This window comes from Anser cygnoides, chromosome 5 (genome assembly GCF_040182565.1).
Source record: "Anser cygnoides isolate HZ-2024a breed goose chromosome 5, Taihu_goose_T2T_genome, whole genome shotgun sequence".
Taxonomy (NCBI): domain Eukaryota; kingdom Metazoa; phylum Chordata; class Aves; order Anseriformes; family Anatidae; genus Anser; species Anser cygnoides.
In genome coordinates this window covers 30242390-30270212 of record NC_089877.1, presented here as the reverse complement: position 1 = coordinate 30270212, position 27823 = coordinate 30242390, and the positions used below count along the sequence as shown (strand labels likewise).

General features: G+C 44.1%; 1 protein-coding gene across 1 annotated transcript in view; it reads left to right on the top strand.

Moving 5' to 3' along the window:
* Positions 1-27823, top strand: part of SYNJ2BP (synaptojanin 2 binding protein) — a 135859-nt gene that overhangs the window by 13007 nt on the left and 95029 nt on the right. The window contains exon 2 of the mRNA XM_066997759.1: positions 20718-21881. Coding sequence (XP_066853860.1) covers positions 21843-21881 — 39 coding nt within the window. The 5' untranslated portion in view covers positions 20718-21842. The remainder of the gene's footprint in view (positions 1-20717; positions 21882-27823) is intronic.

Below are 27823 nucleotides of genomic sequence, written 5' to 3'. Positions count from 1 at the left end.
CGGGGCAGTACGGGCAGGGAGCAGAAATCAGTAGAAATAAGGCCAGAAAGGGCGCAGAGGTCTCGCAGAAAGAAGCAGGGAGGGCATCGGCATGACACGGGGCTTCTGAGGCCCAGCCGAGCTGTCCCCTGCCACGTGGCTGAACGGCAGCAGAAGTGCCACAAAAAGCCCGTTTGTCTGCCAGCCTGGCGCTTGCAGAGCACAGCTCTGCAAACAAACTTCAGTCTTGAGCCCTTGTTTTTCTTGTTTGATGTTGTCTTTTTTCCTAGCAGTGATACCAGCTTTGCCAGTTAGTTGTAAAATGCCGAGGAAGTGTTGCGCAGACAGTTTCAAGGAATCTGATCAATCTGTTAACTTTCTTCTAGTTGTAATTAAAAGGGAGTGTTTGAATCTCTACTGAAATTATACAGTGTGGTGGATTATGGGCTCCGCTGCATTTCACTCAGAGGTTGCCACAGGTCTTGAGACATTCTTGCGTGAACGTTTAGATGTGCTGGGATGAGGAAGAAAAAAACCTTCCCATTCCATATTCAAGTTCTGCCTGCTCGGCAAGCCTTAATTAATCTCTCCTTGAAGTGCTAGTCTGTCCTATTTTGGCTACTGAATTTGTTTGTGGTGTATAAATACTTCTAAAAATCCCAAACAGAGGATGTAAAAGTACTGATCAGCTGAATGAGAGCACACGGTTCTGAAGTTGTTGTATGAAGCTGAAAATAAAAACAAACACAACCAGCACAGGGACTTCTGTGGCTGTGGTAAAAAAGAAAAAAAAAAAGTCAAAATGCTCCCTTCGGGGACACCACTTTTCTTTGATACTTCTCTCTCTCTAATTGCTATTTTAAATGCAGGCATCAGAATAGGTATTCACGTTGCCCAAGGTGAACGCTGCAGTACGGAGATGTGGCCTAGATGTGAAAGGCACCAATGACAAATGATCGGCTGGAGAGGGAGAGAGGCATCCAACCCTGAGGACTCAACCGCTACTGCTAAGGGGCCAGGTTTGGGCCACCTTGTTGCACTGTTCACCTGTGGCTGGGTCAGTGCCTTGTAACTAGCTGTGCTGCTTCTTTGAGAAGCAGGTCCTGCTTTCCCAACGTGCGGGTTTAGTTTTGCATAAAGTCAATGTGCCCTTGATTTTGAAGTGGTTAAAGTTAAAGGGATTTGCTCTCAGCTGCTTGAACTGACTGAAATTGGTTCTGACGTTAGTGATATTTAGCATTTTAGAGGTGAGATTGTACGCTGCCCTTTAGTAGGGGCAACCATTTCTGATGCAGAGCTTAACAACAGGGGATGCTTCGTCAAAAGAAAAGCGTCATTAAGTCTCTGTTCCTGCCACACTTCTGCTGGGAGTGGGGGGAGCTGGAAGGAGGAAGGTGGCAGAGAGTTGTATCTCGTGCTTGTCAAACGCAGATCTATTTTAGGGCACCAAAGTGGAAACTGTTCTCTAAAACTTTTCTTTGCTATGGCCTTCTAGCGTGTTTTCAGTGCCTAAAATACTTTGCTTTTTTGCTGGGCCTTCAGCAAAACAGATGCCACATTTCTTTGGCTAATTCTGAAAGTTTTCTGCCTGTCATCAGCTCCTCCATACGCTGGGGAGACACAAGAACTTTTTCAAGCATGAATTGGAAACTGGAGGCTAAATACAGGCTGATGCATCTTCTCTGAGTTTAGCTTTATTGTGTTAACCAGTTAGACAACTTGAGAGAGAAAAGTGGTTTTCCCCTGTGGAGAAGAGATCTCTATTTGCCCTTGCTGCAAGGCAGAGAGGTAATTATCACCTATGGGACAGGGATGGGTTAGCAGGGGGAAAGTCCTATCGTGTCCCAAAGCTGTCTCCTTGAGAGTCTGATTCAGAGAGGGATTTGAATTGCTTGAATCGCCATTTAAAGTTATTCTGTACTTCTCCCTTATGGATTAAAACTCAGGTGTTTGAAACAGGAAGCTTGTTTTGCGAAACCACCAGTAATGGCATATTTCTGTCATTTAACAATTGCCCTGATGAACTATTTCAAATGTAAAGTATTTGTTTGGTTTAGCCCACAGAGTTTTCACGATGGCACTGGATACACCTTCATCTGAATCTACTTAGAAGCATGTAGTAGAGTAGGGCTGAAAAACTGATGCAATACTGTGTACCTGCAGCAGTTTCCCATCCATACAATCACTGCCTGCCTGTTAAGATATCTAATTACTGAGTGTTAGCGATTCATTAGCCATTCCCATTTCCTTGCTTCCCAAGATGGCAGTGTCAAATCAGTGCAGTGTTCCTGGTTACGACCAGTGGCTAATCTAAATACATTTGATAGGTTGTGGTTTTTGTTTGTTTGTTTGTGATGTGAAATGGAGAAGAGTTAGAAAAATGTTCCTCCAAGTTAGGAAGCATGAATGCTAAGACCGTGGAGCAAGGAAGAATGAGGGATTAATGCAAATGAGATGTTGTCGCAGATGGTGAAAGAGATGAGTCAGACTCAGATGTGCTAATAGCTGTTATTGATGAAGGAACTCCTCAAGCAGTTGTTAGTATGGTTTAGGCTTATCATTTAGGGGCCTGTGTGTTTATCCCCAGACTTTAACAACACAGACTGTTCAAGAGCTCAGGGCTCATAGCTACTTGTTCACAGCTGCTTGTACACAGGACTATGGAGAGGGTGTCCAGCAAGATGTTCTCTGCCAGAATTAGTGACTGGCTGCATTGTTTTCCCCTGGCTAAGAGGGTACATGTTGATTGTTGAAATAGCCTAAAAGAGCAGGAAGAGAAGGATGGAGAGCTTTAATATGTTACCAGCATATCTTCAGCTTTGCAAACTGGCATAAAGGGCTGGTTATACATTCATAGCAGGAGGAAACTCCACCTGGCAGTGAAGTAATCTGTATTGAAGAGAGAGGATGTTCTTCCTGCCTTTCACTTCTTTCGTTGTCTAAGCTGCAGTTCACCTCTGTTTAGAAGAGGCTGCATTGATTGTGCTTCTTTCAGGACGATAATGAACTTTGTCATTGGAGGGACAAGCTCAGACTAGGGAACTAGGTCCAAATGTCATACAAATTCAAATAAACATGGCCAGACCAAGTGTTTGTTCAGAGTGGAGACTTTGAAAAGCTTATCTAAGTGGACAATGCCACAGCTGTCTAAGCAATAATTCATAGACACCAGCTATATTCTATGGCTCTGGTCTTTATTCGACTCCTTGCTCTTTTTTGACTTCCAGAGCTTCTGTTGAAGCCCTGCCCCAATACTGAATGGAAGGGATCTGCACAGAGATAACTTTGCCCTGGTCAGCTGTTGCAAAAGGTACATCAGATGCTTATGGGAGCTCAGGGGAAGGCACAACTGTCACACAGAAGTCCACACAAATCCGGCTACAATAGCACCCCTTAAATACTGAATCCTCAGAAGAGTCATCAATGTCAAGTATATTTAGGTGCTCTTTTGCCCATTGGTAGCACAGGCTATAAAAACCTACCTTGAAGATCTAGAGCTTTTGATGTCTTCTGAAGCGAAATTCCTACTCTGAAGACAAGACAAACAACCTTAATTGCCCCTTTCATGAAACTCTGCTTTTATGACCTTAGAGGAGTAAATTTTTGTCTGGAATGGAAAAAAAAACTTAGCTAGTAGAAAAGCTGCAGAAGGAATATACCCAGCTTTGCAAATGGCTCTCGATTATAACCCTTGCTATTATCAACACAAAGCTTTTTTGTGCATTCTGAAAGTTAATGGGGAAGTTTATTCAAACCTCTTGGATATTTGAACAACAATTTCCCGACAGGGAGACCTAGCGGTTGAACTAGCTAAGTGATACTTTCTGCTAGACTAGAGGCTTAACAGAAGGGAAAATTAAGCCATTAACTAGAAAACCTGCTAAGTGATTTTTGTATTTTGAGCTTGCATGCAGTAACAGCTGAGTGTATTTTTAAGTCCCAATTATCACTTCTTGCTGTGCTTTTCTTTACTGAATTGCAACTTGACTGGTTGCTTAATAAAGAAATGAACTGAATTACTGAGCTGCGGGAATTCATCTCGCAGTGAGGTACATCAGCGGAGAATTTGTTTTTCTGCTAAGGGGTGAATTCCTGTTTTGAACCCTGAATATTTCTTCTATTACTGCCAAAACAAATGTGGTAGTTGAGGCACTTCTTGGGTAAAATCTTCTTGTTATAAAGTGCTATTAAAAAGCCTATGTGAGAAGAGTCAGCAATCATCCAGGTAGAGTGCATATCATGCAAGTAACGAGGGGTAGAGTTGCTGCTGCTCTGGGTTGCTTTAGAGATCTTTCCAGTCCCAAGTTCCAGTTCCAGACAGACTGGAACCAGTATTGGCTATTTCAGATGGACTCCACAGGAGGTGTTGAGGAGATGGTCTTCTTTGTAAAAGTCTATAGTAGAGCTTAGTGATATGGTTTAGTGGAGGACTTACTAGTGCTAGGTCAGAGGTTGGACTAGATGATCTTGGAGGTCTCTTCCAACCTAGATGATTCTGTGATTACCTTGTGTTCTGAAACATCAACATGCTTCTGGAAATCCTTCTCCTAAATACTGATGTTGTTAGTACTGTCATAACCATGTTTATATACAAATACAAGTACGGCAAGTTTTGTAGGGAAATGTTAGTATCCTTTTATTTGGTTGGCTAATGGAATTAAGAACAGACAGGTGGGTCTGAGGATAGTTAGCATGCCGAGCTGCTGACTGTTTTCTACCATCTGTATCTGTTAGTCAAATAAAAGATATCACCTTTCTGTATAAAATCTGCTTTTCTATGTAGTGGTATCACTTGAAATACCGATATCGTATCACTTTGTCTTCTCTACCAGTTCACTAGCATGTATTTTAAACAAAATACATCCAAGTACTGGAATTTGATGTATCCTGCTGTTGACCTTTCCTTACTGAGAGGAATTATTTTTTAATTGCTATTTTCCTGCTCTTAATCATAGGTCAGAATGGTCAAGTTTTAATTCTTAAAGCTTAAACAATAATTATTACTTAACCATGAGGAGCCTTCCAAAAATAGAAGCTGGTCACTAGTTCTCTACTGTTTACTGTTTTGTTTGATACAATCAAGGAATTTTAATAGAGGTTGTTTTTAGTTTGCACTGTAATCCTGCAGGGGTGTCTTTGGAGCTCTGCTTTCCAGTAGCTATTCAGCTGATTTATGAAGAAGGTGAGCAAGGTCTAACTTGCTCAGATTACTATCTGAGCCTTTTAAAATTAGGTAAAACAAACTTGTTTTCTAATTCCTGAAAGAGAAGCTGGTCTTAATAAGGCTGCATGTTTCTCCTGTGTATTTCATCACCTGGAAGTTCAACATCCAGGCTTCATCCTCTGATGCTTGCAGTCCAACCCCCTTTGGGTAGTTTATAGTAATGAACTTTGTGGAAAAAATAGGAATCTTTGATGTTACCTTCCAATTCGCAAAAATACTCAGTTCTTTTCTGCTACAGCAAGCAGTGTCTGTGTTGTCTCTTTCAAAGAGATGCCCCGATCTCACCCCTAGAGGTCCCTTGGCAAATTGTTCCCTGAGCCATGTCTCTGCTTGTTCTGTGAGGTTTTCTTCTACTCTGTGCTGGTTTCCATGTTGTTTTTCCTGACTCGTCTCTCGCTCTCCTGCAACTGTGTACATACAGCCCTCTAACAAAAGCAATGTACACCTTACTCCCTTTTTTTAAAGTCCCTGAGCAGCCCCAGAAATGCATTTTTTTTGGAGGGGCAATAATGTATGCTCAAGAAAGGAGTGGAGGCTGCTGAATTTTTTGAGATAGCTGCCTTAAATAGTAAGTCCTAGATTTTCTACTAGTTTCGGTATGTGTTATGTTGATTGGGATAGGCTCTTACCTTTGCTATCAAGCTTCATGTCAGCTAAACTTCTGATGAGCTTCGATGCATGGAGCTATCTTCAGGTGCTGATGTGCCTGGAAATGTGCTACTGAATGTAAAAGTTGTTCTAAAGTGAGACTTCTGGCCTGCCTTATGTAGGTGAGCTCTGCTAGAGAATCTTTGTTGTTCCACTCCACCATGGACTTCACTTGTAACTGGGTTTATGTGAATCTAACAAACTCTGAAGTTGTATAGCAGTCAAAGCCAACTCTTCAGAGATAGCCACAGTCAAAAGGATTCAGGAATTAGTGGTCTAATAACGTTTTAGTGAAAAAAGGGGAAGAGCTCCCAAAATTACAGGTAGTGCTTTGCCCTTGTGGACAATGTAATAAAGCAATAGCAACCCTGTAATGTTGGGGAAAATAATACGTGCATCCTTCAGAGGTAGTTATTTCTTTACAGAGCCAAGTAATTAGGGTTGTTCTAACAGTACCTTTCAATTTCCAGGTTGTTCCACTCATATGTCTTGTTCAGAGTTGGAGATCACTTAAGAAAATTGGCAGATAAAAGTTTTTATTGACAAAATGCCCTCTCCTTTCCTTGTCGTTTTCTTCTCCTCATTCAAAATCAACAGTTATGGCAACAGGGAGGTTGGAGGCAAATAAGCAGCAGGCAGTCTTCCTAACGGGCAGAAACACAGGCTGGAGTCTCTCCTGAATTGCGTGGCGCAGTGGTAGAATCACAGTAGAATTGCTGTCAGTGGCACAGAGTGCATGTGGGCTCTCAGGGTAGCTGGATTTAATGAGGTGAGATATTGCTCATGCTAAACCTTCTACTAGCGCTGAACAATGTGATGCATACAAATGCAGAAAACATTGTCTACGGTTTAAAAATGGCTTTCCTTTTTATTTATTAATTTTATTTCCAGAACACAATGAAGTTTTGTTGGACCGTCAGTCTGCAAACTCTGTATGTGATGTACCCATATTATGCTTCAGTGCATTCTTTCTTTGTCTACTTAGAGTTTCCTTAGCCCAGACTGTTCCCAGTTACAGGACAAAAAAGTATTTTACAATCAATATGCCAATAAGGTGAGAATATTTGGTAACTGTTATCTTTATGCAGACCCAGATTTAGATTATACAGAAAGGTTTTACCAGGTCTAATGGGACAAATTCATTTTTCGTGTGATTGAAAGGCAGTGAAAGGCTGAATATGTCCTTAGAATCTTTGAATGAAGGTGAAAACTCCTGATCTCAGATCTCAGTCCTGCTCTTTCTCCTGAACTTTAAAGATGTTTTGATTGGAATTTCAGTCCAAACTCCGTTGCTTGGCTTCAACCACCTACTGGTTTGAAATTAACACCAAGTTGAAACACCCTCCACGCTTCAGGGAAGTTCAAATTTGAATTTCAAGGATGGGGAGGATCAGGAAGAACGGAGAAGGGGAACCAGCGGGGTTCCCTAATTACCAGCAATGTTTTAATTAAGTGGAACAGAACTGCATTAATTTGATAATCTGAGTTCCTCTTTAGAATATTTCTGTCTACAAGGAGATACCTGTACTGGAAGAGGATCCTTCTCAGAGCATCACAGTTGTATGAGAGCCATTTTATCCTGTCACTTTTAATGAAAGTTAAAACAGGAGTGATAGTATTTGAAGTCTGTCACTTCTGGCTGACAACTACTACATCTCCATTTTCATGCATACAGCTCTATATGTAGAAGTTTACCCTGCAAGGGTACAGCTTAAGTATAAGGGCTTCTGCATGCCTGTACTGTGTATGGACAACTTGCAAAACCCATTTGTCTGAGAACTATTCAAAAGTCAATGTTTAGGTATGCAAGATACAATAGTGTGTGTCTGTGTCTATGTTTGGTGACAGACTTTGGATTTAATGCAAGAATACCTTCTGGGCCAAAGCTATAAACACGATTACTGTAAGCAGTCGTGGGTAAGGCCAGCTCAGCATGTGTCAAATTATGTGGTGGTATGTGTCAACAAAACAGCTCTTCTACGGTCACAACCTGTAGCACTGTTCTTGGCACTGAGGCATCCCTGAATACTGCAGCTGCTGCTGTCTGCACTATGTTCAGGGCTTCACTTTGGCCCCTGCTAGATTCTGCTCCTGGCATCTCTTATCTCTAAAGCCTGTTCTGCTCCATGTGTCTTTTGCATCTGCTCTTGCTTCCTGAAGTCAGCAGGGCTTCTGTCTGTAGTTTCAATGTATTAGGAGAATGACGTTGCCCTTAAAAAGCTAAGCAAAGAGTGAGAATTCTGAGCAGGAAAACACTTCTAAGGTGTGATTTGTTTTATGGCAAGGTGCTTTAGAGCTGAATGTAAAGTTTAAAAAAAAAAATCCTAAAAGAAACTTTTCAACTATGAAAGGCAAAACAAACTTGGCACATTAAATAACGTGTTAATAAGCATCTATAAAATGGATGGTGGTTTCAATCTGATATGACATTTATTTTTCAGTCCTGTGGAGACAGCTGATGAATCATACATGGTTATGGCACTTGTGAATCGTAAGTCTCCTCACGACTGAAGGTAAATGTCAAAGATACCATGTGTTAGAACAGGATATTTTGCTTGGCAGGTATGGCTTATTCAGGAAATAGGCTTCTGTGTTATACGTATACACTGTATGTTGCTCAATTGAGTGTATCAGTTCCTTGAGCACCATCCTGCAGCTGTCTCGTGTGGTTGAATACCTCCCCCTCATTTAGGTAAACAGCATTTTCTTTGGTACTGGGGAATTGAGAGGGTATGATCAGTAAATCCGTTCTCTTTGGCTCTCTTGTAGTAAGCAATAAGCAGAACACATCTGTCACCTATGCAGATCGGAGGCACAGCGTGAGCTGGGTTAGAACTGAGTTGCCAGAAGGCAAAACCTTTGTGGCTGTGTCCTCTGTTCTTGCTGACTGCGACTTCCTACCTGAGTGGGAGTGGGTTTGTCCTGTCAGGGCTCAGAGCTCCAGCCTGGCCTTTTTCCAGCAAACAGAAGAGGTTTCAGCATTCAGGCTGAGCAAAGCTTTTATCCCCTGACCTTCCAGGGCTTTTCTGAGAGAGGTGAAAGCTTTCCTAGAGGACCTGGCTCTGATATGGTTTCCTGGAGAGTTTTCACATCTCTTGGTCTCTTTTAGCCTCTCACTGCTACCAACACAGAGCTTATTCCTGGGATAAATCCAGCAGCCATGACACTGATATTTGAGAGAGGAGCAGAGATGAACGGTGTCCCATCTTACCTGGGGCAGGGACAGTTGCAGCCTGCAAGCTCGAAAGTGAATGCTGTTCATGCCAGGTAGTGTCCATGTGAATGTTGGCCAGTCAAAGGGAAAATGGGAAGATGATGGAAAATAGCATCACCTCTATCAAGCTTCCAGCATTTCTAGATGAACACTCTCCAGATAATACACTGTATGCACCAGAAACAGGGCACAGAATTGTTCCTGGTGAGCCTCTGCTTCTTGTCCCTTCACGTGAGCATCTAGCGTAACTCAATAAGAGTGTGGACTCAAGGTGCGTATCAAATGGACTGCTATAACGCTAAGACCTGTGTAACTCTGGTGTCTGAGTCTGTATGAAGGAAAAAGTATGCTTTGGGCCAGGCACGGTGGAAGGATGGGATTGATGTGAATGAGCGTGAATGTACTGGTTTCATTGTAGCTTGGCCTTAGCAAGTCAGGCACTGGGTAGGGTGTGACCCTTGTTGAGTACGTCTAAAGGTTAGATTATCAAAGTATTTTGTCTGTTCCAGTAAAACACATATCAAGGAAAAGTGGAGCTTCAAGATGTGGCAGGTGTCTGCAGAAAGATGTCCCTAGTAGTCCTTAGTGAATGGAGGTAGATCTGCTGTGGATTCATTAGTTCCCCTGGGAATCACTGATCCCCTCATCCATTGTAGTCCCAGGGGAAGCGATCTGTTCTTTGGCCAGTGGTGAGTCATGCAGCAAGTATAAGGGGAGATGGGGATGCAGCCCAAATGAAAACTTAGTTGGAATGGAAGGTGGGGTTATTCCTGTGCTGGAGCACAGTGCACCCTGTGCATATCTAAAAGGCCTCATATGTGGCAGTCTCCTTATTGCCAGCAAGAAGTTTCATAGATTCAAAATTCAGGTGTTCTGATTGTTCTGAGTTGTTATAGGTGTATGTGGGCAGATACAGCTGAACTGATGCGAAGGATATTGTTGGCTGTCTCTCGGCTGCTGGGATCAGGATGTATTTCAGGGCTGAATGAGTTTGATTGAGTGGCAGAGGCAGGAGATACCACTAAGCAGATTTTAAGAAATTTCCTTTAAACCAACATTTTTTCAGAATCTGGCATCTGAATCTCTCTTGTCATATCATGTACAAGAGATATGATTAGCACAGAGATTTCGAAAGCAATGTAGTTCAAGATAATGGAAAACACCTGACCTGTATCTGATTCCATTTGGGATCTCAGTAACAGCTGCAAACAAGGCCAAGCTGAATTCCATCAGCATAGCAAGATCTCAAGAGCCCCTTTGCAGTATGCCTGGAATACAAAATGCAGCTAACCCCCTTGTATTTATTAGCATGTCAGCTCTCTGAGTGAGAGAGATAGGGTGTGTATGTGTGGACTTGGCAGAGAAAGGTGGAGTTATGCTGCTTAAATTTGTAAGGATAGATTTGTTGAGGCCTCGCTGCTTGATGAGGCTGGGATGCTTTTAAGCTGGGAAAGGGGAAAGGTTGAGTGCCTGCTGGGATTCCATTTTGCAAGCAGTTCCTTCCTTTATAATGACAGGACTTGTTCTGCTGCAACGTGTTTTTAGTAAAAGCTATTTTTTTCATTCAAAAGGCTGTTTTCTTTCTTAAGGAAACATTGATTTCTCTCTCTGTCTCAGTGTCTTCTCAAAAAAGCAAATTCCCTTCTTCTCCATTCTCCCTGGGGAGACTTCTGGGGTATAGAGTAAGGGGATTGTAGCACAGTGAGAAGAAAAATAATGCACTGAACTCCTGTCTAGAGTTGATTTTTTTTTTTTTTAATATGTATGTGAATCTGTATGTACATATGATTATATGCACCCCTTTATACTTAATATTATATATATATATATATAAATATAATGAAACTTCTTTAAGGAAAAATTGCGGAAAAATTTCAATTTCATCAGAATTCCCTTTTCAGGATGAACTCTAGTGATCCTGGTTCCTTTAGGGATGGTCAAAATCTGTACCTGTGACTTCACTCTTCATTTGGCTTCAGGCTTTATGTTGGAACCAACGCATCATGTAGCCCTCCTCTCCCTAATTTTTGAAGTGTTGGGCCTATAACCTTTGGATCCTAGTGTGCTAAAATTGGTGGTCTCGTGCATCTCAGAGGAACCTCCAAGCATTACAAATTCCAGGGTAGACTGGGAAGGCCTGAAGAATTCAAGCCATGTGCTTCTGCTTCATTACTCTCCACCCACCTAGTTCAGCCCAGCACACCTTCCCACTGTATCTTTTTTTCTTCTGCCTGCCTATTTAGGCTGTACCCTTGGCTTAGTCGCTCTGTAGGCTTTCATTGTCAGGAGTGCGCCTTTGTGTCACAGCAGAGCCTTGCATGGATGAGCTCAGCTGGTTTGGCGCCGGGAAGAAGTGTCTCTGCTTTCTCATCCAGCTAGCAACATTTCTCCTTGGTGTAAATGCATTAATTGCAAGTTCCATTGTTTCCCACTTACAGAGGTGTGTCCCAGGCACTAGCTGGCTGGTGCGTCTGCGAGCCAAGGCTTTTTGCTAGTAGTGCTAAGGTGGCATAGCTATCATCTGTCACTTTGGCACATTTCAGCCAACAAAAGGTTTGCGCTGGTCTGTTACTGCCTGCCAGCCTATTTCATCTGTCTTATTTAATGGTGAGCCGTAAATGATATAGGACTTACCATTTAGGTCTTGGTATCCCATAAGGTTTTATTTTCATGAAGAATACAGGTGGTGTTGCTGCAGTGCTATAACTACACTTTTATCTGTTGCAGAGGAAAGCTAGAAGCAGAAGATTTCCACTGATTCTTTGACATGTTTTAGTTTCTAGATCAGTAAGGACTACCCATTCAACTCGGTTGCTTTACAACCCAATTGATTTATCTTCCAGTCATTTGTTTTATCACATCTAAAAATAAAAAGAAATTTTGCCAGCAACCAGATCATTTCCCTGCCCGTCATCAAATAATAGGTGTGACATGCTGCAAGAATCACAGGTTTATCCTACTGGAGCAGATGAAAGAGCAGATGATTGCATGATTTTAGTACCCAGCTTCTTTAGACAAGATCTACTGCAGACTGAAGGGTAGTACCCTCATACCATTGTAAAGCATGTCATAGTCTTGGATTCAACACATGACAACCAAAATGTAAATCATAAAGCATGGAAGAAAAATTACACTATACAAGTAGCCATGTCAGATTTGAGAAGCTGGAGGATTTAGTTAGCTCAGTCTATTGTTGTCTTTCCAAATGCTCTCTTGTACTTACCCTGCCTCGGTCAGAATAAGGATGTATATTGCTTTTCAATATGGAGTCATTTTCTAAGTAATGATTGTGTGGTAGCTTTAATTCTAGAAAGTCCTGTCCTTCAAAGTCACACCTTCGCCCTAACTCAGAGCTGGGGATCCTTCCTTGCAGTTATTCTATACATGAGAGTTATTGTCTTAGAAGGTGACCGTGATTACTGCCGTGCAAAGATACAAGTAAGGGCAAAGCAGACACCATGTATTCTTCTTCTGAGACACGTAGAAAGATAAATGAAACCTCTTTGAGAGATACAATAACTGGAGACAGTAGGGGTGAGCACCAGGCAGTATACAAGACCTCATGTATGTTTCTGTGGGCCGGCAGGACTGTGCCTGTAGAACTCTTTTACTGATACCATCATTTTTTCCTAATAGAAACAGAGCTTGCTAGTATCGGAGTCCTATCTGCTCACGCAGAGTGAGCAACGGGAAGAAGAAAGATGCTATTTTGTATATTTATCTATTTATTTTATTTTGTTTCAGGGCTTTTACCAGAGACAAGTTGATATCGCTGTCTTGGTTAGGTTATGGCTGTAGGTGTGGATGTGTGTGCAGCAGTGTTCACGGCTCCTACAGTAAGGAACAGGCAGAACAGGCAAACTGTGATAAATGTGCAAAGCAGCACTGCCATTTTTATGTACTTATTCCATTACTTCAAGCAAAGGTATGAGGTTGATCAGTAATTCAAAAAAGTGGGCTCCTATTGACTATTAATTCCAGGCCTGACCTTGCAAAATTATATGCTTAGGCCTGTTGCCTGGAGTTTTTCAGTGACTGAGGGCTGGAGAAATCTATGCTAGCCATGGATCCAGGTGCTAAGAACACCAAATTCACTTCATTAGTTCCTATAATAACGAGCTAGTCCATTAGCCTGCACTGCCACCTAGCCTCCTCATCCTTTGGAGAGCAGAAAGTATAGTGTGACTATTTAGAGCAAGATAAGTAGGAAAATGTTCCTGTAATGATCCCTTTTCTCCTTTGTTTAAAGATATAATTTCATCTAATCAGAAGATTTTCATCAGCATTCTGAAAACTGTTGCCCCAGTATTAGCCAGTGGGGGGAAGGAGCAGGGAGAAATGGAGATGGTTTTCTTCAAAATGTTAGTTCCTTGCTCAGTGCAAGTATTACTCATAATTTGGTAAGGTCTGAGCTTGGTGAGGAAGCAGCCAAGCTGGTGCATGACTATTAAATATTTTAACAGTCTGATTCATCTCAAAGTGATTCAGAGACTATTGATAGTCGTCCTGTCAGGAGCTGCCATCTCTGTGGGGAGGTTGGAGCGGTTACTGACACACCAGTAGTGCTTTGCGGTGTTTCACAGCGTTCCTGAGCTAAGGATATGGGGGAAAATGAAGGTGGCAAATGCAGCTCTGCTGGGACACTGATATTAGTGTTTCTGTTACCAGAAGAAGTCATGTAACTTCCGACTCCCGCTGAGGGGAAAAATGACCCTAGGAAAGGGGAACCAAGGCTCTGCTGCTGAACCAGGGCTGCTGCTGTCCCTTTCCTTCTTCTTCTCCAATTCTTCACTGGGTGGGAGGAAGTCAGGGTACTTGTGTGTGGAGAGTAGCTACCACAAGATAACCATTTGGCTGTGTTTAGTGGGGAGCTGTGCCCCTGGAACTGGAGAAGACTGAGCCATTAGCAAGGATGCAGGATGGGAACAGCAACTCAAAATCAGGTTGGATGCAGGAGGTTAGTGAAAGGTAAGAAACATGTCCTTACAGCGGTGAATTCCATCAACTTCAGAAGAGGCCTCTGTGCCCCTCCCAGCCTCTCTCTCCTACCTGTCAGCTGAACCTCTTTCATCCCTGTTGCTAGACAGAATTGTTTTTTCCCCACCATTTGGGTGGCTGGGTTCGCATATTTTTACTTGCTATTCAGATGTTGATCTGATTTCCATCTTACAGGACTGTTAGTAGGTAATGGGAAAAATACATTCAAATAATCAATTTCTGACCAATACAATTCCAGGACATCTGTGGTAGCTTCAGCCTTCCTAATAACAAATGTATTTAATCTGAAGCTTTGGTTATCTGCAGCACTGTGGAAACAAACACAGCTTTTTGCTTTGGCACTGTTAACCTGTATTTAGAGTTGAAGGAGATTAGCACATCCGTCCTTTGTGAAAGACTGAAAATGGTGACTGGAGCTGGGGCTGCACTCATGATGCAAACAGAAATAGGCAGAAAGTGGAAATTGTGCACTGGCACAGTGTGCCTGTGTGCCGTGGACTCTTTCCATTACTTTGTTATTGCCAAGTAAGGCCTCAAACTGAGCTCAATGAATATGGGTGGAATGGGACACTACTACTGATTTTCTTTGATACAGATTTCAGCATACGTTATAGCAGTATTCAAAAACATTGGTAGCCAGATAATGTCAGGTGTGCCACATCAGGCTTCTTCAAATTTGTGTGTGTGAGGAGCGAGCAACAAATTTACTTAGTTCCATCTCCAAATCCTGCTAGATTTTCCTCTAACAGCAAATCTTCCTTCAGTGTTTGATGCTCTTATTAAATGTGAACAGTTTTGTCTGAGAAGGTACTGCAGTGGTTTTTGGCTTGACTAAATAAAGGATCAGCTGAGTAGGGCACCCATGCCTAATGGTTAGCCATGGGACAAATCTGTATGTTTGTTCATACAGATAATGTGCAACAGCTTGTTAGAATGCCCAGGATATGTCTTACAGAGTATATTGGATTAAACAAAACCCATCGCTAAGCCTCGTAGATCAGTAAAATGCCATACATGTTAAGAAACCCTATGAATGAACTTAAGGATCTAGCAATGAGGCCATAGTCTTCTTTTGCTCTGAGGGAATGAGCTGCCCACTCTCTGTATTTAACTGAACAAGGGATGAGGTACTCCTGGGGTGATGGAGACCTAGCATCTCTGCTTAGGCTTACATCTATATCTCATTCTTTAAAATTAGCAGAGGATTTCGAGTGGTAGGGGTTAAAACTAGGAAAGAAATGAGGCGATTAAAGTTGGCATGGAGGTACCTATAGGTGGTGCTGGTCAGTAGAGCTTAGCAGTCAAACGGATCAGAAGGCACTTCTAGATGCACTCACCATTCATTAGATGTGGGTTTTGGTGTATAATTCTGAAAGCTAGAAGGTTGCTGGTGTTGTTTGGATGCTATGATAGCTCCAGAGAATTCCAGCATGCTATTTTATCAGCTGGCTAATCATCCAACATGAGGCTATGGAAAGTAAAATAAGAAAAGGGAATTAAGTATTAATATTCTGAATAATAACCCACAAAACAACAACAAAACAAACACAACCCAAGCAATAACAACAACAAAACCCACAGCAACCGACAATAATTTGTAAAGAAATTAATGCAATCCCAATAAAGGCACTGGAGCAGTTATAGTTACTAACCACTGTTACCAAGCTGTAAGATTAGCTTACAAGTTGCATTTTATCCTACTTTGCACATAAAATAATAAAACAAAAATCATTGGAAAAGTTGCAAATTAGGACTAGTTTTGATACACCTTTCAGTTTTGTTGTGATTTTTTTTTCACTTTCTTTATGTTCAGGTTCTGAAAGGACTGCAGAAAGAGGCTTAGATATAGAAAAAGGAATACCTAAATTCTATGAATAAGTTGTGATGCTTATATGCATCTTTTTAATCAATATCCTGTACCTCTACCTTTGGTAGCTTTACTAGGATGACCAACTGCAGCTATGATGCAGTTGCAGAATATGATACTCAGTCAGACAGAAAAAGAGACCTAATACCTGTGTATCTAATGCCTGGACACTAATCAATAGGCAGTCTGAAGGTGCTGTAACAACTTTGCTTAATGGCTGGTGAAAAGTCTAAGAGCAGGTGCCCAAGCATCCCCAGAGGGTGCAAGGTGCCTACCCCAGCTCCGTAATCTGAAGTTTTGGGTGCTCTCCTCGTTGGAGTGAGCTTTAAATCTGCAGGAGCAAGAGCACCCCTATTTCCTGCTCTCTGTAATCTGACTGGTGATATATGAAAAGTAGTCAGCGTCCCCAGCAGTGTGTTTTTTGAAGGAGCTTGTCCTTTTCTTCTGAATTCTGTGTTCAGCTGACAACATGTGGTAGATCAGAGCACGTCAGGCAGACCTGAGCTCAGTTCTCTTTGGTCCTGACTGTATGTACTGCAGATTTTCTGTCTGACTGAATTCTGGTCACTTTGATTCCCTATACCTCTGTGATGTGGGGTTGATGGTGTATCTTTTCTCTTGCCATTTACCTGTGCCATCTCTTTAAACTGCCACCTTTCCTTGGGTAGGTGCAGTGTCTTCTTGTCTGTTCACATAGTTTTCAATAATCTGGGACCCTTCTCCCCCCCTGCAGCTTCTAAACATTATGCAGATAAATGATCTGAAGATGTGGTTGGTGAAAAACTCTGAAACTAAACCTGTTTAGCTCCCTAGGTATATTACACAGGTTACTGTTACTAATATTCCTCTTCACTGCATGCATTGGCTGCTCTTGAACTATTACTCAGTGCCATGAACTTGTATTAATAATATTCATAACTACTTGCCTAATCTTTAATATCAGAATGAACATGGATGTTCAGCATTTCCATCCTGGTTTCCGGGTTGAGTCTCTGTGTATATTGATTTGTCTATCAGCTGACAGCGGTGCTTTATGTAAACAGAAGTGATAGAGTCCAAACTGCCAGGGACCAGAGGCAGGAATATGCCTTAAAGACTCTGCCTCTCCTCCCCTGGGGCCTCCCCCAACCATGTCTGTGGCCCAGAAGCCCCATTTCAGCCCAGCCCAGAGTCATCAGCCTCTGCCCCAGCAATGCCTGCCCCTGTAGCTCAGGGGGAGGCTGTAACTCAGCTCCCTGTCCCTTCAGCAGAAGCCAGACTTCAGCCCTGACAAACAACCTAATATTCAGAAGTTGAGAAGTGTAGCTGCAATGAGATAGGAGACAAAATACAAAATCAAGAGTGGCTCAATGAGGAAATGAATGAAAATATTAACTTTGCTTCCTCCAGCTACTAACACACACCTAGCTTTCAGCTATGGATCCCCACAGGCTTGGATAATTCCTTTAAATCCTTGACTTGACAGCTTATCCTGCCCTTTGTGGTGTAATATGAAGTTAGTTATTTCACATATTGCTTTACAGAGGGCAAAGCACGGGCCCTTTGCCATTGCTGGAATCCTGTGCTGATTTCCTCTCTCTATTTTTTCCTCATATCCCATATTCAACAGCCAGACCAAAATCAGTCAGCTCTGTCCTACATGCAAGTGTTTTGGGTGGAAGAGAGATAAAACATTTTCAATCAAAATGCCTCCTGTGGCACTCCTGGAACAAGGCTACCCACCCAGGAGGTGATTTATTGTAGACGGAGGAAGGGCAATGCAACTCTCTTTACATTCTAGAATATCCTCCACCATCCTTAGGGACTTGATAAAAACTATCTCCAGTTTGTAAAAAGGCCTTTTTATACTTCCTTTAAAAAGGATGGTCTTGGCTAATGTACTCAAAATGGGATAATAATGACAACTTGACGTGGGCAAAAGCACTATATACAATCCAAAATGACAAGTTGTCGAAAAGGATGATGGACAGCCAGGGGTGGCGTACCTGATGTGCAGATAAGACCATTATGTGTCTTGAAGTTTAAACTTGGCAGCCCAGCTGTGAAATGTGCCTGAAAGCCCCATTGTCTACTGGGTTGCTAAGGAGCCTTTGAAATTAAGGAAAAGTGTTAATTTGAACAAGAAATTCTGATTAGCAGTGCAAGTAGACAGGTACGACCATCATCTCTAATATATCCATGAGTGCTCTCGTGCACTGCTGTTCTTTCTGTTCTTGTCCCCAGTGGAGTGTCATAGCGCTATTTTCAGAGCCCAGCAGTGCCACTTCTGTCACTGGGAACCTGGAGGAGGTGGCTGAGGTGCTCCCAGCTACAGCCTTGGTCGTTGTGCCAGGTAGTTACTGAAGGCTGTACCTGATTCTTGGTTTTCTATTTCATGTTTTTTGGTGGCGTTATTGTCTACTTTTAACCCTTTCGCCACACTCTTTATTAATCTTAGAACACATGAAAGACCGCATTGATTTACAGACAGTGATCCTTGAAGGTGTGTGCCCTTCTATGTCATGAATAGTAAGTATGGAAGGCCAAGGTTCAACACAAATGAATCCTTTCTAAGGGGGTCTAGGGATGTGGAGAACCTCAGAAAATCAGACCTTGCAGCAGGCTGTTTAAATATGAATGAAGGTATTGTCTAGCCTTAGGCATATGTATGGGAAAATGCTTGGTTCTGCTGTTTCCTAAAATTAGCGTAAAAGGTTAAAAGAATTCAAAACAGATCCCAAAGCTAGTTCCAGCTGCTGTAATCAGTAGTAAGAATTTCCCTTTTCCTCTGTATTTACAAGTCATTTAAATGTTAATGCTTTTAATGCTTTGATTATGGTGCCTATTAGCAGTGGGGCTATCTGCAGAATTGTACTCATGCACCTGAGATAGAACAGTTCTGCTTCTTGAGTGGAATCAGCCCCAGCTGTTGGTGAAACACTTTAACATAGCCCAAAGCAAGGCTTGTAAAGAGTCTATATGGCTGCTAAACAGCTTATATGAATGTTGGGACATTTGTATTCAGACTGATCCCTTCTATCAGGAGTTACAATAAGTCTCCTAGAATAGAATGGGGTGAAAAAAGGAATTTTCAAAGGATCACCTAAAAGGTGAGGCTGTGTCACTGTGTGGAACAGCTTCTTTCCATAAGCATATGAGGGAGCCTAGAGCAACTACATTCATAATGTAGCTCTCGCAGTTACATTTCAAGTTAGGTGGAGTGAATCCGGGTCTTCCTGCGCAAGTGACATTTACTGTATTTCCTACAGCAAAAGTCCTTTAAATTACAAATGCACATTTAGACTGGCTTTGATCTCCTAAAGCAAGGTGAATTTAAAGACAAGCTTTTAGCTTTAATTTTGTTTCTTTTTATATTTCTAAGTTTAAAGTAGGATTTTGGTCTTACTCTTTCCTTGGGTGATTATTTTTGAAATGTTTTTAGGACAAAACATCTAAGCTTGTGACTGTCACTTTTCTGAACTACTAAATATTTATAGATGTCTGTTGCTGGAGTGTGGGCCTGGTTTAAGTCTCTTCATTTATTTTAGAGAACTTTGGGCACAGCAGACATGGGAATTAATTCAGCAAGTAAGCATGTGGACAAGTGTGGGAAGAGCTTTTGTGCTGCTCTTCTCTTCCAATTACATCAGTTGGTCTAATATAAGCTATTCCCTCTCCTTTCCCTTTCTTGTGTTCTTAAAACATCACCACCACCAGAGCAGCAGAGATACCCCAAAGTAACAATCTCGGGATATCTCTGGCAGTTAGCAAGAGCCCTGTGAGATTCAGTAGGAGGTTTGTTTTGCAAGTTTGGGCACAAATGATGGCGCTTAGCTCCTTGTGGAGGGAGCCTTTCGTTGCTTAGCAGTCTTTGAATGTTGCTGGGGGATTAACCTGTCCTCTGGGCAGCGTCTGGACCTGCGGTGGCAGGGAGGAGGAGGCACCCTTTCCCACCGGTACCGACTGTTCCTGCAGGCCTCAGACTGCTGCAGCCAGCTGGTTAAAGGCACCCAGCAGGGTAGCTGGGGTTGCTGGCTTGGAGGGCTGGGGGTGCCTGGAGTTGCCTAACCCACCCACGGGATAGCTACCCCAAATGAAATCCCAGTGCTGGAGTCCCTGCCATGCTGCACGCCCGAGACGTGGCTTTCCCCTTTGAAAATGGAAGCGTGTACAGTTAGGGCAAAGCCAGGTCTCCTTCGGCACCGGCTGGGGGAAAAGTTTCCTGGCAGGCAGCTAGCAAGGCGGGACGTGGACGCGCTCCCCTTCCGTGCCGCCTGCCTCCGCCACACGTCCCCCCGCACGCGGTGTAACAAGTCGCTGGCCGGGCTGCGGCTCTGTCCTCCTGTCCAGGTCTGTCCTCCTGGCCCTGCCGAAGGGAGGCGAGCGTTTCTCCCCGCCGGGATGGGTGCCCTGCGGCCGGGGACAGCGCCGGGAAGGGCTGGGGCATGCTGGGCTTTGCTGATGTAACGGGCTCCCTGCGATTTTCATTCAGAGCTGGTTGGCTGAGAGCTGGCGGAGAGCCTCAGATACGCCTCCAGCTCAGATGAGGTCATCCCTGCTATTTATTTATTTATTTATATAGATTTTTTTTGGGCTGCTCCACAAAGTCTGCGGTGTCTGAACGTCTAAGGTCACCGTGGTCATTTGCACGGCACCTCCCGTCCCTGCGTGCAGGAGCCCCCCCTCTCCCCACGACTGCGCCCCTTCCCGGCTCCATCGCAGACCCTGCCCTCCCTTTAAAGAGAGAGGAGGAGCGAAGGGAAGATGAAATTACCGCAGTGGATTTTATAATTGACTCTCGCATCCAGGTCAGAGGGGAGCTTTTGCTGGCAAGCCACTGCAGAGCCGCCCGGCCGCGAGACGAGCGTAAAGTAGCTCCAGGACAGAAGAAACTCCGGCCCCCGCCGCTGACAGAAGTGCAACTCCGCGCCCTGCCCAGCGGCTTCGGCCCTTCCCCGCCCTCCCCCGTGCCGAGATGCAGCCAGCCACCACCAGAGGACGGGGTAGGACCCCCCGCCCGTCAGCCAGCAGGAGCTGCCCGGCCCGGGACGAGCCGGTCCCGAAATAAGAGCGGAGAGCCTACGGCTGGGGGGGCCCCGGCCCACCCGCAGCCCTCCTCCCGCCGGCCCCGCCGAGAGCCTCCCGCCGCCTCGGGCGCAGCCGCCAGGTCAACCCGCCGGGCCGGGGGCGCGATGGCCCTCAGAGCACCCCGGCTCTGCCCCGCGGGCGGCCAGCCCCTTCCTCTTCTCCTTCCCACCGCCGAGCCCCGCGCCGGAGCCCCCCTGGCACAGCCTCTTCGCCGCGTCCTGCCGGGGGCCGAGAGCCCCCCTCCCCGGAGCGCCTGAGCCCCGGCCCCCGGATCAGGGATCCCGGCCCCCCGACCAGGGATCCCAGCGGATCGGGGATCCCGGCCCTGCTCCGTGCCCGGCGTTCCTGCAGCCCTCAGCACGCCGATCTGCCCAGAAGGACGCCGAGAGCTGCTCATCACCCCCCCCCCCCCCCCCCCGCTGCTACCCCCGGAGCCGGAGGAGGGCTCGTCCCTGGGGCCGGAGGCTGTTCTCTGTGCTTTGGGATTAACAGAGCCGGACGGTGCCTGGCCACGGCCGTGCGTGAGCCTACAGACCCCCGGGCGGCGAGCTACAGAGTTAGAAGGAAACCCGGCATCTGTCACGCTGTGGAGGGGTGAAATAAACCCTGTACAACCAGCAACACCAGCCCGAGCCTTCCTGCCTTCTTGCAACCAACTTTACCCCACACCCCCCAGCCGTGAGATTTCCCTCCTTTCCTCCTCCCTCCGCTCTCCTTCCCTCGGAGGCTGCAGGATGAGGCTCTTCCTTCTGTCTGCCTCAGGGTAAAAGCGTACCCTGGGGGCAGCACCACACATCTGGCAGGGACTTGAAAGGTTTTAATCCAGCCTCCAGCTGCAATCAACAATGGCCAATGAACCGGTGATCCTGAACGTCTATGATATGGTGAGTACGAAACAGTTTGGGTTATGGGGAGCAGAGGGATTGGGAGGGAGCTTGTGCTTGGAGACAGGCATTGCACGAAGAGGAGCCAAGCACGGATCCCCAGAGAGGGTGATGTCCACCCTCCTCCAGCAGTCTCCTCATCTAAATATGTCATGTTCTGGCTGTCAGAGATGACGCTGACCACTGTTTTTTTTTTTTTTTTTTTTTTTTTTCCTTTGGAATGTTTAGCACGTTGTGGCAGATTACAGGTAAAACCGTGCTGGATTCTCTGCAGGATTTTTCAGGAGCAGCAGTGGGTGAGGGGAGGACTTTTTAATTTCCAGTGTCCCAGTTAAGAAAGAAGATGTGATCACCTCTCTCTAGGAGCCAGTCGTCATTTAATTTTGAGTGATCAAGGACTGCCAGGCTGTGAGGAAGGGGTCAGGATATCATCCAGGGATGAGAAACATCTGTAGAATTGTATTAAGGATGTGGTTTCTAGGCTAATAATTTGGATCAGTCCCTCATATACATGAGATAGTAGTTAATCATTGTCTCTGAAGGTTAATTGGAACAGCAGGAGTAAAAAGCAGTCTGAACTGATGAAGTTTCAGCACAGGGAGGAGCATAGGGACATGCTGCTTGGAAATGTTTCCTGGAAGTTCATAGTGAAGCAAGTTGCTTCCCCTGCCCTCCTTCTGCAAGGGGCAATGTCAGTGGAAACTCCCTGGGCTAACAAATCAGATGATCTCTGAATCCCATCCTTGGCACAAGACCCCAGAAAGAAGAAGGCTTGGCACAACCTGTTTGCTCTCTGGCCCGGCACAAGTTTAGGATAGATGTGTTAAGGTAAGGAACATTTTGATGGCAATGTATGAGCTAGTGATTTAAAAAAAAAAAAAAAGTTTTCAAATATTCCAAAGAATTGAGTGAACTTTATTGGGGAAAATATAACTTTATGTGGCCCATGTTGTGACTGGCTCTATACATCCAGCTCCGTACTTTTAAGATTATGGCATACATTTGCTTTTTGTCATCAAAGGGTGACAACTTTCAATAGGAAGCCCACAGAGTAATGTGGGTTTCCCTGTTGGGAAAATCCAGAGAATAGCCACCAAAGAGTGGGCTCTAGTAAATGCCAGACCTCTTCTTGTCACAAAGATTAAGTGATCTTTTGTTGGCTGAAAAAGCTGGCTTATTTCCTGAGGGAAGAGGGAGTGGTAAGGACTCTTCAGGTAGGACTGTGTCTGTATTGAAGGACATTCTGGAAAGCACAACAAGAATAGCTTAACACTGCCTCTTCCAGAGCTAGTATTGGCAAAATTGACCAAGCTGGTGTAAACTCCTTCCCTAGACTTTGGTCTTGAGTGTTTAACGGTCAGTTGCTTGGCAGCCTGAACTGTGAACTTCCCCAAGCTGTTCTTCAAACATTAGGTCTGGAAACCCAAGCAGCTGATGGCTAGTTCTTGGTATCAAAAGGCTGACGTTGAACTCTTGAGTGTGCGTGTGCCTAGCTAATAATTTGAAGGTAAAGGAGTTGCGTTGCCCTTTTGTTGTATGCACTGTCTTCCTTGCATTTTTTCACTTTGTTTTGCTGCAGGCTGTGGTCTGAGCTTTCCTCTTGGTTACTGTTGAGCTGTCTCAAATCAGTACTGAGCTGAAGGGATCTGGACAGATTTGGTCTTTGCCTTCTCTTTAATGACATTGACACCAAAGATGATGCCCAAAGGAAGCTGTGGAGAAGGGACTTGCTGTTCATGGTCACTGTGTGCTGAGATGGACACCCAGGCACAGTGAACTGAATCAAGGTCATCAGTTTAATTCAGACTGAGTAATTTTTGCATCCCAGCAAGCCACGCAAACCTTCCTGTGTCAGTACTAACTCCATGGTTAACGTTAACCACAAGTTAATGCTCTGTACATAGAAACCATTCTATTTTCATATAGCATCTGTTTGACTACCACTGAGTCACCTCTAGTTCAAATCCTACATTATGATTATTGAGGCTACATGCTTTTCCATTGCTGCTATGATTTTAACACCACGGAGTTTGGAATGCAGCCATGCAAAATCTGCACTTTGTTACACTGTGGTGGGGAATTGCGGGGGAACTGGGAAATGAGCACATTTGCTTGAATGACTGTTGGAAAACTAGTCTCAAAGGAAAAAAAAAAAAGACAGCTGGGGATAACAATTAACTGGATGTAAAGCTCTGCTTTCCTGACAAGGAACGTGACCCCTGTATGGCATCTGGAAGCACTTACACTGCAGGAAAGCTTACCCTTAGGGCACAAGTTCAATTATGGGCTTTGTGCAGCTATGAAATACCCATTCTGTGTAGTCTTGTGTATTCAAAGATTATAGCCATTTATCCTTTTACCCATTGGATATGTACCATGCTTCTTTTAGGGGGAAAAAAAAAAAAAGCTTATGCTTAATGAGGTGTTTAGCACAAATAGCTAAAGCAGGTAGATCTATTTATTAGACTTATTTTCTTCAGCGTTAAAGAATTGAGCAAAAATCACTTGTATTCCAAGTGTTCAGAATATCTTCATCAAAAGCAATTTCCCTAACCCCCAGCACGCAGAGTGATTATATCCTATTTTATCTGTTGCTAAAGAGCTTCTACACACCAGTACACACTTGCAAAAAAAGGCAGAGAGGGAGAACTTTGCTGCTCAACAAGGATATTTTAAAGAGTATGCAGGATGCTGAAGTCTGATGTAAGCTGTGAATGTGAATACAGAATAACAACACAGATCAGGGGCTTGATTGTGGATGAATCTCTCCGAATCTGAATCCATCTCTTGCGTGGACTTAACCTAAGCCAACAGCTGTTTGGAGACCTGCAGGAAATAATTCTCTCTGTAAAATCTATGGTAGAGTTTGCTCCGATTAGTCAGTTATCACTTTACCTTTGGAAAGATAAATCAATTTCCCCTTCATAACTTGCTGATCCCTTCCCTCCAAATCTCCTTAATAAGCTATTCATCGTGGATGAGATCTTACTTAGATCACAACGTTGATTTTCTTCAGCCTGGATCACATTCTGTTTCCTTATTGCTTTAATTCTTTCTGTCTTACCTTAGAATAGGTAACTACATCATTGTAACGTTAATAAATGTCACTTCCTGAAATCTGACATAAGAGCGACTGCAAATATTGCCTAGGTTTAAATCTTTAACAAGCTAGCTAAACGCATTCATCTAAAAATAGTCAGTTTGGCAGAGATTCAAGCTGGGGGCTCCCATCATGTTTCAGCTTATTGCAAAGCACATTCGTGCTATTAAATTAAAAGAAAATATATTTACATCATTGCTGTCCCTTCTTATTGTATGTATAGTTGTCCTGAATTTCCACCGTCTTTGCAGCTGATAACATACAAAGCTGTCATCTCGATCTGCTGGTATTTTTGCTTGTACTTTATGCTGGTGAAAACGAGCCCCTGAGATGATCCTTCTCCCACCTTTATCCCATGGATTCCACTGACATTGCTTATCATCCTCTCTGGAGCGATGAGAGGTAAATAACATTCAGGTCACTGTAGGCACGCTAGCTCTGAGATTTCTCCCAATGATATCTACCTTTAGAGAGGTAGCCAAAAATGTAATTCTTTATAATTCCCAAACTCTTTTAGTTCTTTGTATCCTTTATGTCGTTTGCCCTCTATAGGGCTGATGGGCAATTGCTGATAGCAAAGGGTGGCCCTGAAGATGACAGGTTGGGGTCTCGCTTCACTGATTAGTGGGTGACGGTGTTGTTTTGATTTCCCCATCACACCACCGAGTGGATCAGCCAAGTAGCCCTGACAAAAAAATAAACACTGTACAGTTCCTGTCGCCACGGAAGTGGTAAAGGCCTCTGTTTTGTGCTTGTGGTATTACTGCTCGCAGCCTGTGTTGAAGTAGCGGTGGCATTTTGGCCAGAGGATGTAAAAGCGTGGTCATGTGTGTTGTTTCCAGGAGTTCCAGGAAACCTGAATCTCATTCCTGATTTTTATCAGCGTGGTGGAACTGAGCATCCTGGGAGGCTCCATCTGCACAGAAGGAGGCATTTCTGGGGGGGGAGGGAGGGAGGTGGTAGTACAAAACTCACTGGGAGGGAAACCTCTACCTTTCACGGAAGTGGTGGACAGAAGGAAGTGCAGTGCAGCCAGCAGTGAAATTGCTCTAGCTCCTCTCTCTCTCTTTTTAAATGCTTGTGTGTTCATATTTGAGGGCCCAAACTTTCAATAATCAGCCTCAGAGATCACAAGTGTCTGTCTTTACTACTAAGGTAAGCTCCAACGCTCCTTGCATTTTGCAAGTTGTCACTTAGTTCATTAGGAGCTGATGAACCCAGAGGGGAAAATTACATTGAGCCCACAGGGTGGGCTCCTGGCACCAGCCAGAGGGGCTGAGGAAACCCTGTGGGGTGGCAAAGCAGCTCCCCCATTCTCTGTGAGTGTCTCTGGCAAATGAGCTGTGGCTCTGGACAGTGACAGCGCAGCTGACCTCCACTGTCCTTTCTCTGGTGGTGATACCACAATGTCTCAGCAAGGCTGAGTATGCTGCAACGAGTCCGTCCTTCTCCCTGGGAGAGGAGAAGTAGTTTCAGCTGGGCCACCAGGAAACACGGCCTGTGTTCCTCGTAGCCAGGCAGCTTGTGGTCTCACAGCAGAAGCTGATCACAGCCTGCGAGTGGCTCAGGTGGGCAGAAAAGCTTTGAAGAGGTTGTTTCTTTCTAACTTTATAAATGCCTTCTGTGTAGAGCTGGCCTTAGGGAATAAGGCCTAGCAGTAGGATGTTGCCTCAAGGATGGGGAGTTGCATGGAGCTGTCTGGCTTTCTTCACAGTCCCAGAAGAGAGGTAGGATTCTCAGATGAACACGTTGTGGTGGGGAAACCTGCCTATGGTATTCTGCAGGAGGCCCTGGGATAGGGTGAGAGTTGGGTGTTTATTTTATGTGCTCTGAGTAGAGGCTTGTGAGAGAGTCTCTTAGTAAAGAGGACAGGCCGGTGGTCTGTGAGGAAAGATGTAAAGCTAGAGGGTCTGTATGGCCACAGTATAAACACCCAATGCTTTAGTGCTTTAAGCTAATTTTTCTGTCACAGAATAGTATTATGGAGATGGGAGCTCATTTTCTTCCTGCTATTTTCAGCCTTATACTTGAACATGCATTGCTTGCATCTGATTTGGAGATGGTGACATGTATACAGGATTGAAAACCAGTGCAACCTTACCATTCTAGCATCCCTTTTTAGGCTTCCTATGCAGGTGGAACAGGCAGAGTGAGTCTCCTGACCACTATAATTATGTGCTTTGAGGCTGAAGGAATTAGAGGTTCTTTGTTCCTCTAGCTTCAGTACATAAGGAGTCTTTGAATCTGCCTTAGAAGCAGCAGCAGGATTGCAAGCAGAACACTTCATTCTCTGGAGCAAATGTTTTAAGCACTGACTAGATCATGGAACATTTTATTATCTCTCTGTTTGGAGGGAAGAGTGAGTCTAGTTACTCAGAAAAATGTCAACATGTTTGTGATTACTGCAAGTAGAGGTCTCGGATGCTCTCAGCTCACTTAGTCAGAAGGGAGAGGCGAGAAATCCTATTGCAGGTGGTGGTCCCCCTTCTGCACTACTCAGGAGTTGTTTGTGAGCTGCTATGTATAGAGAAATACTGCATCACCTGACCGCCTTTGGTATTCCAGGAAGCCAAATGGAAAGCAAAAGGACTCTTTCATCAACTAGCTTGATACCTGCGGAGTTTCCTGCTGTGATGAGCTGAAGTGATGCTTTATGTCGATACTGCAACTTGTGGTCTTGAAAGCTGAAGTGATAGAGAGTCACTGGGATCTCTTCTTTTTCTTTTCTCTTTCATACGTTGGCAAAACAATATATTTAACAAATGGAGAACAAAATGCAAAATATTGCTTTTGGGAGATTTTAATTAAATTCTGGCATCTCCTAATATATTTAAAATAATAG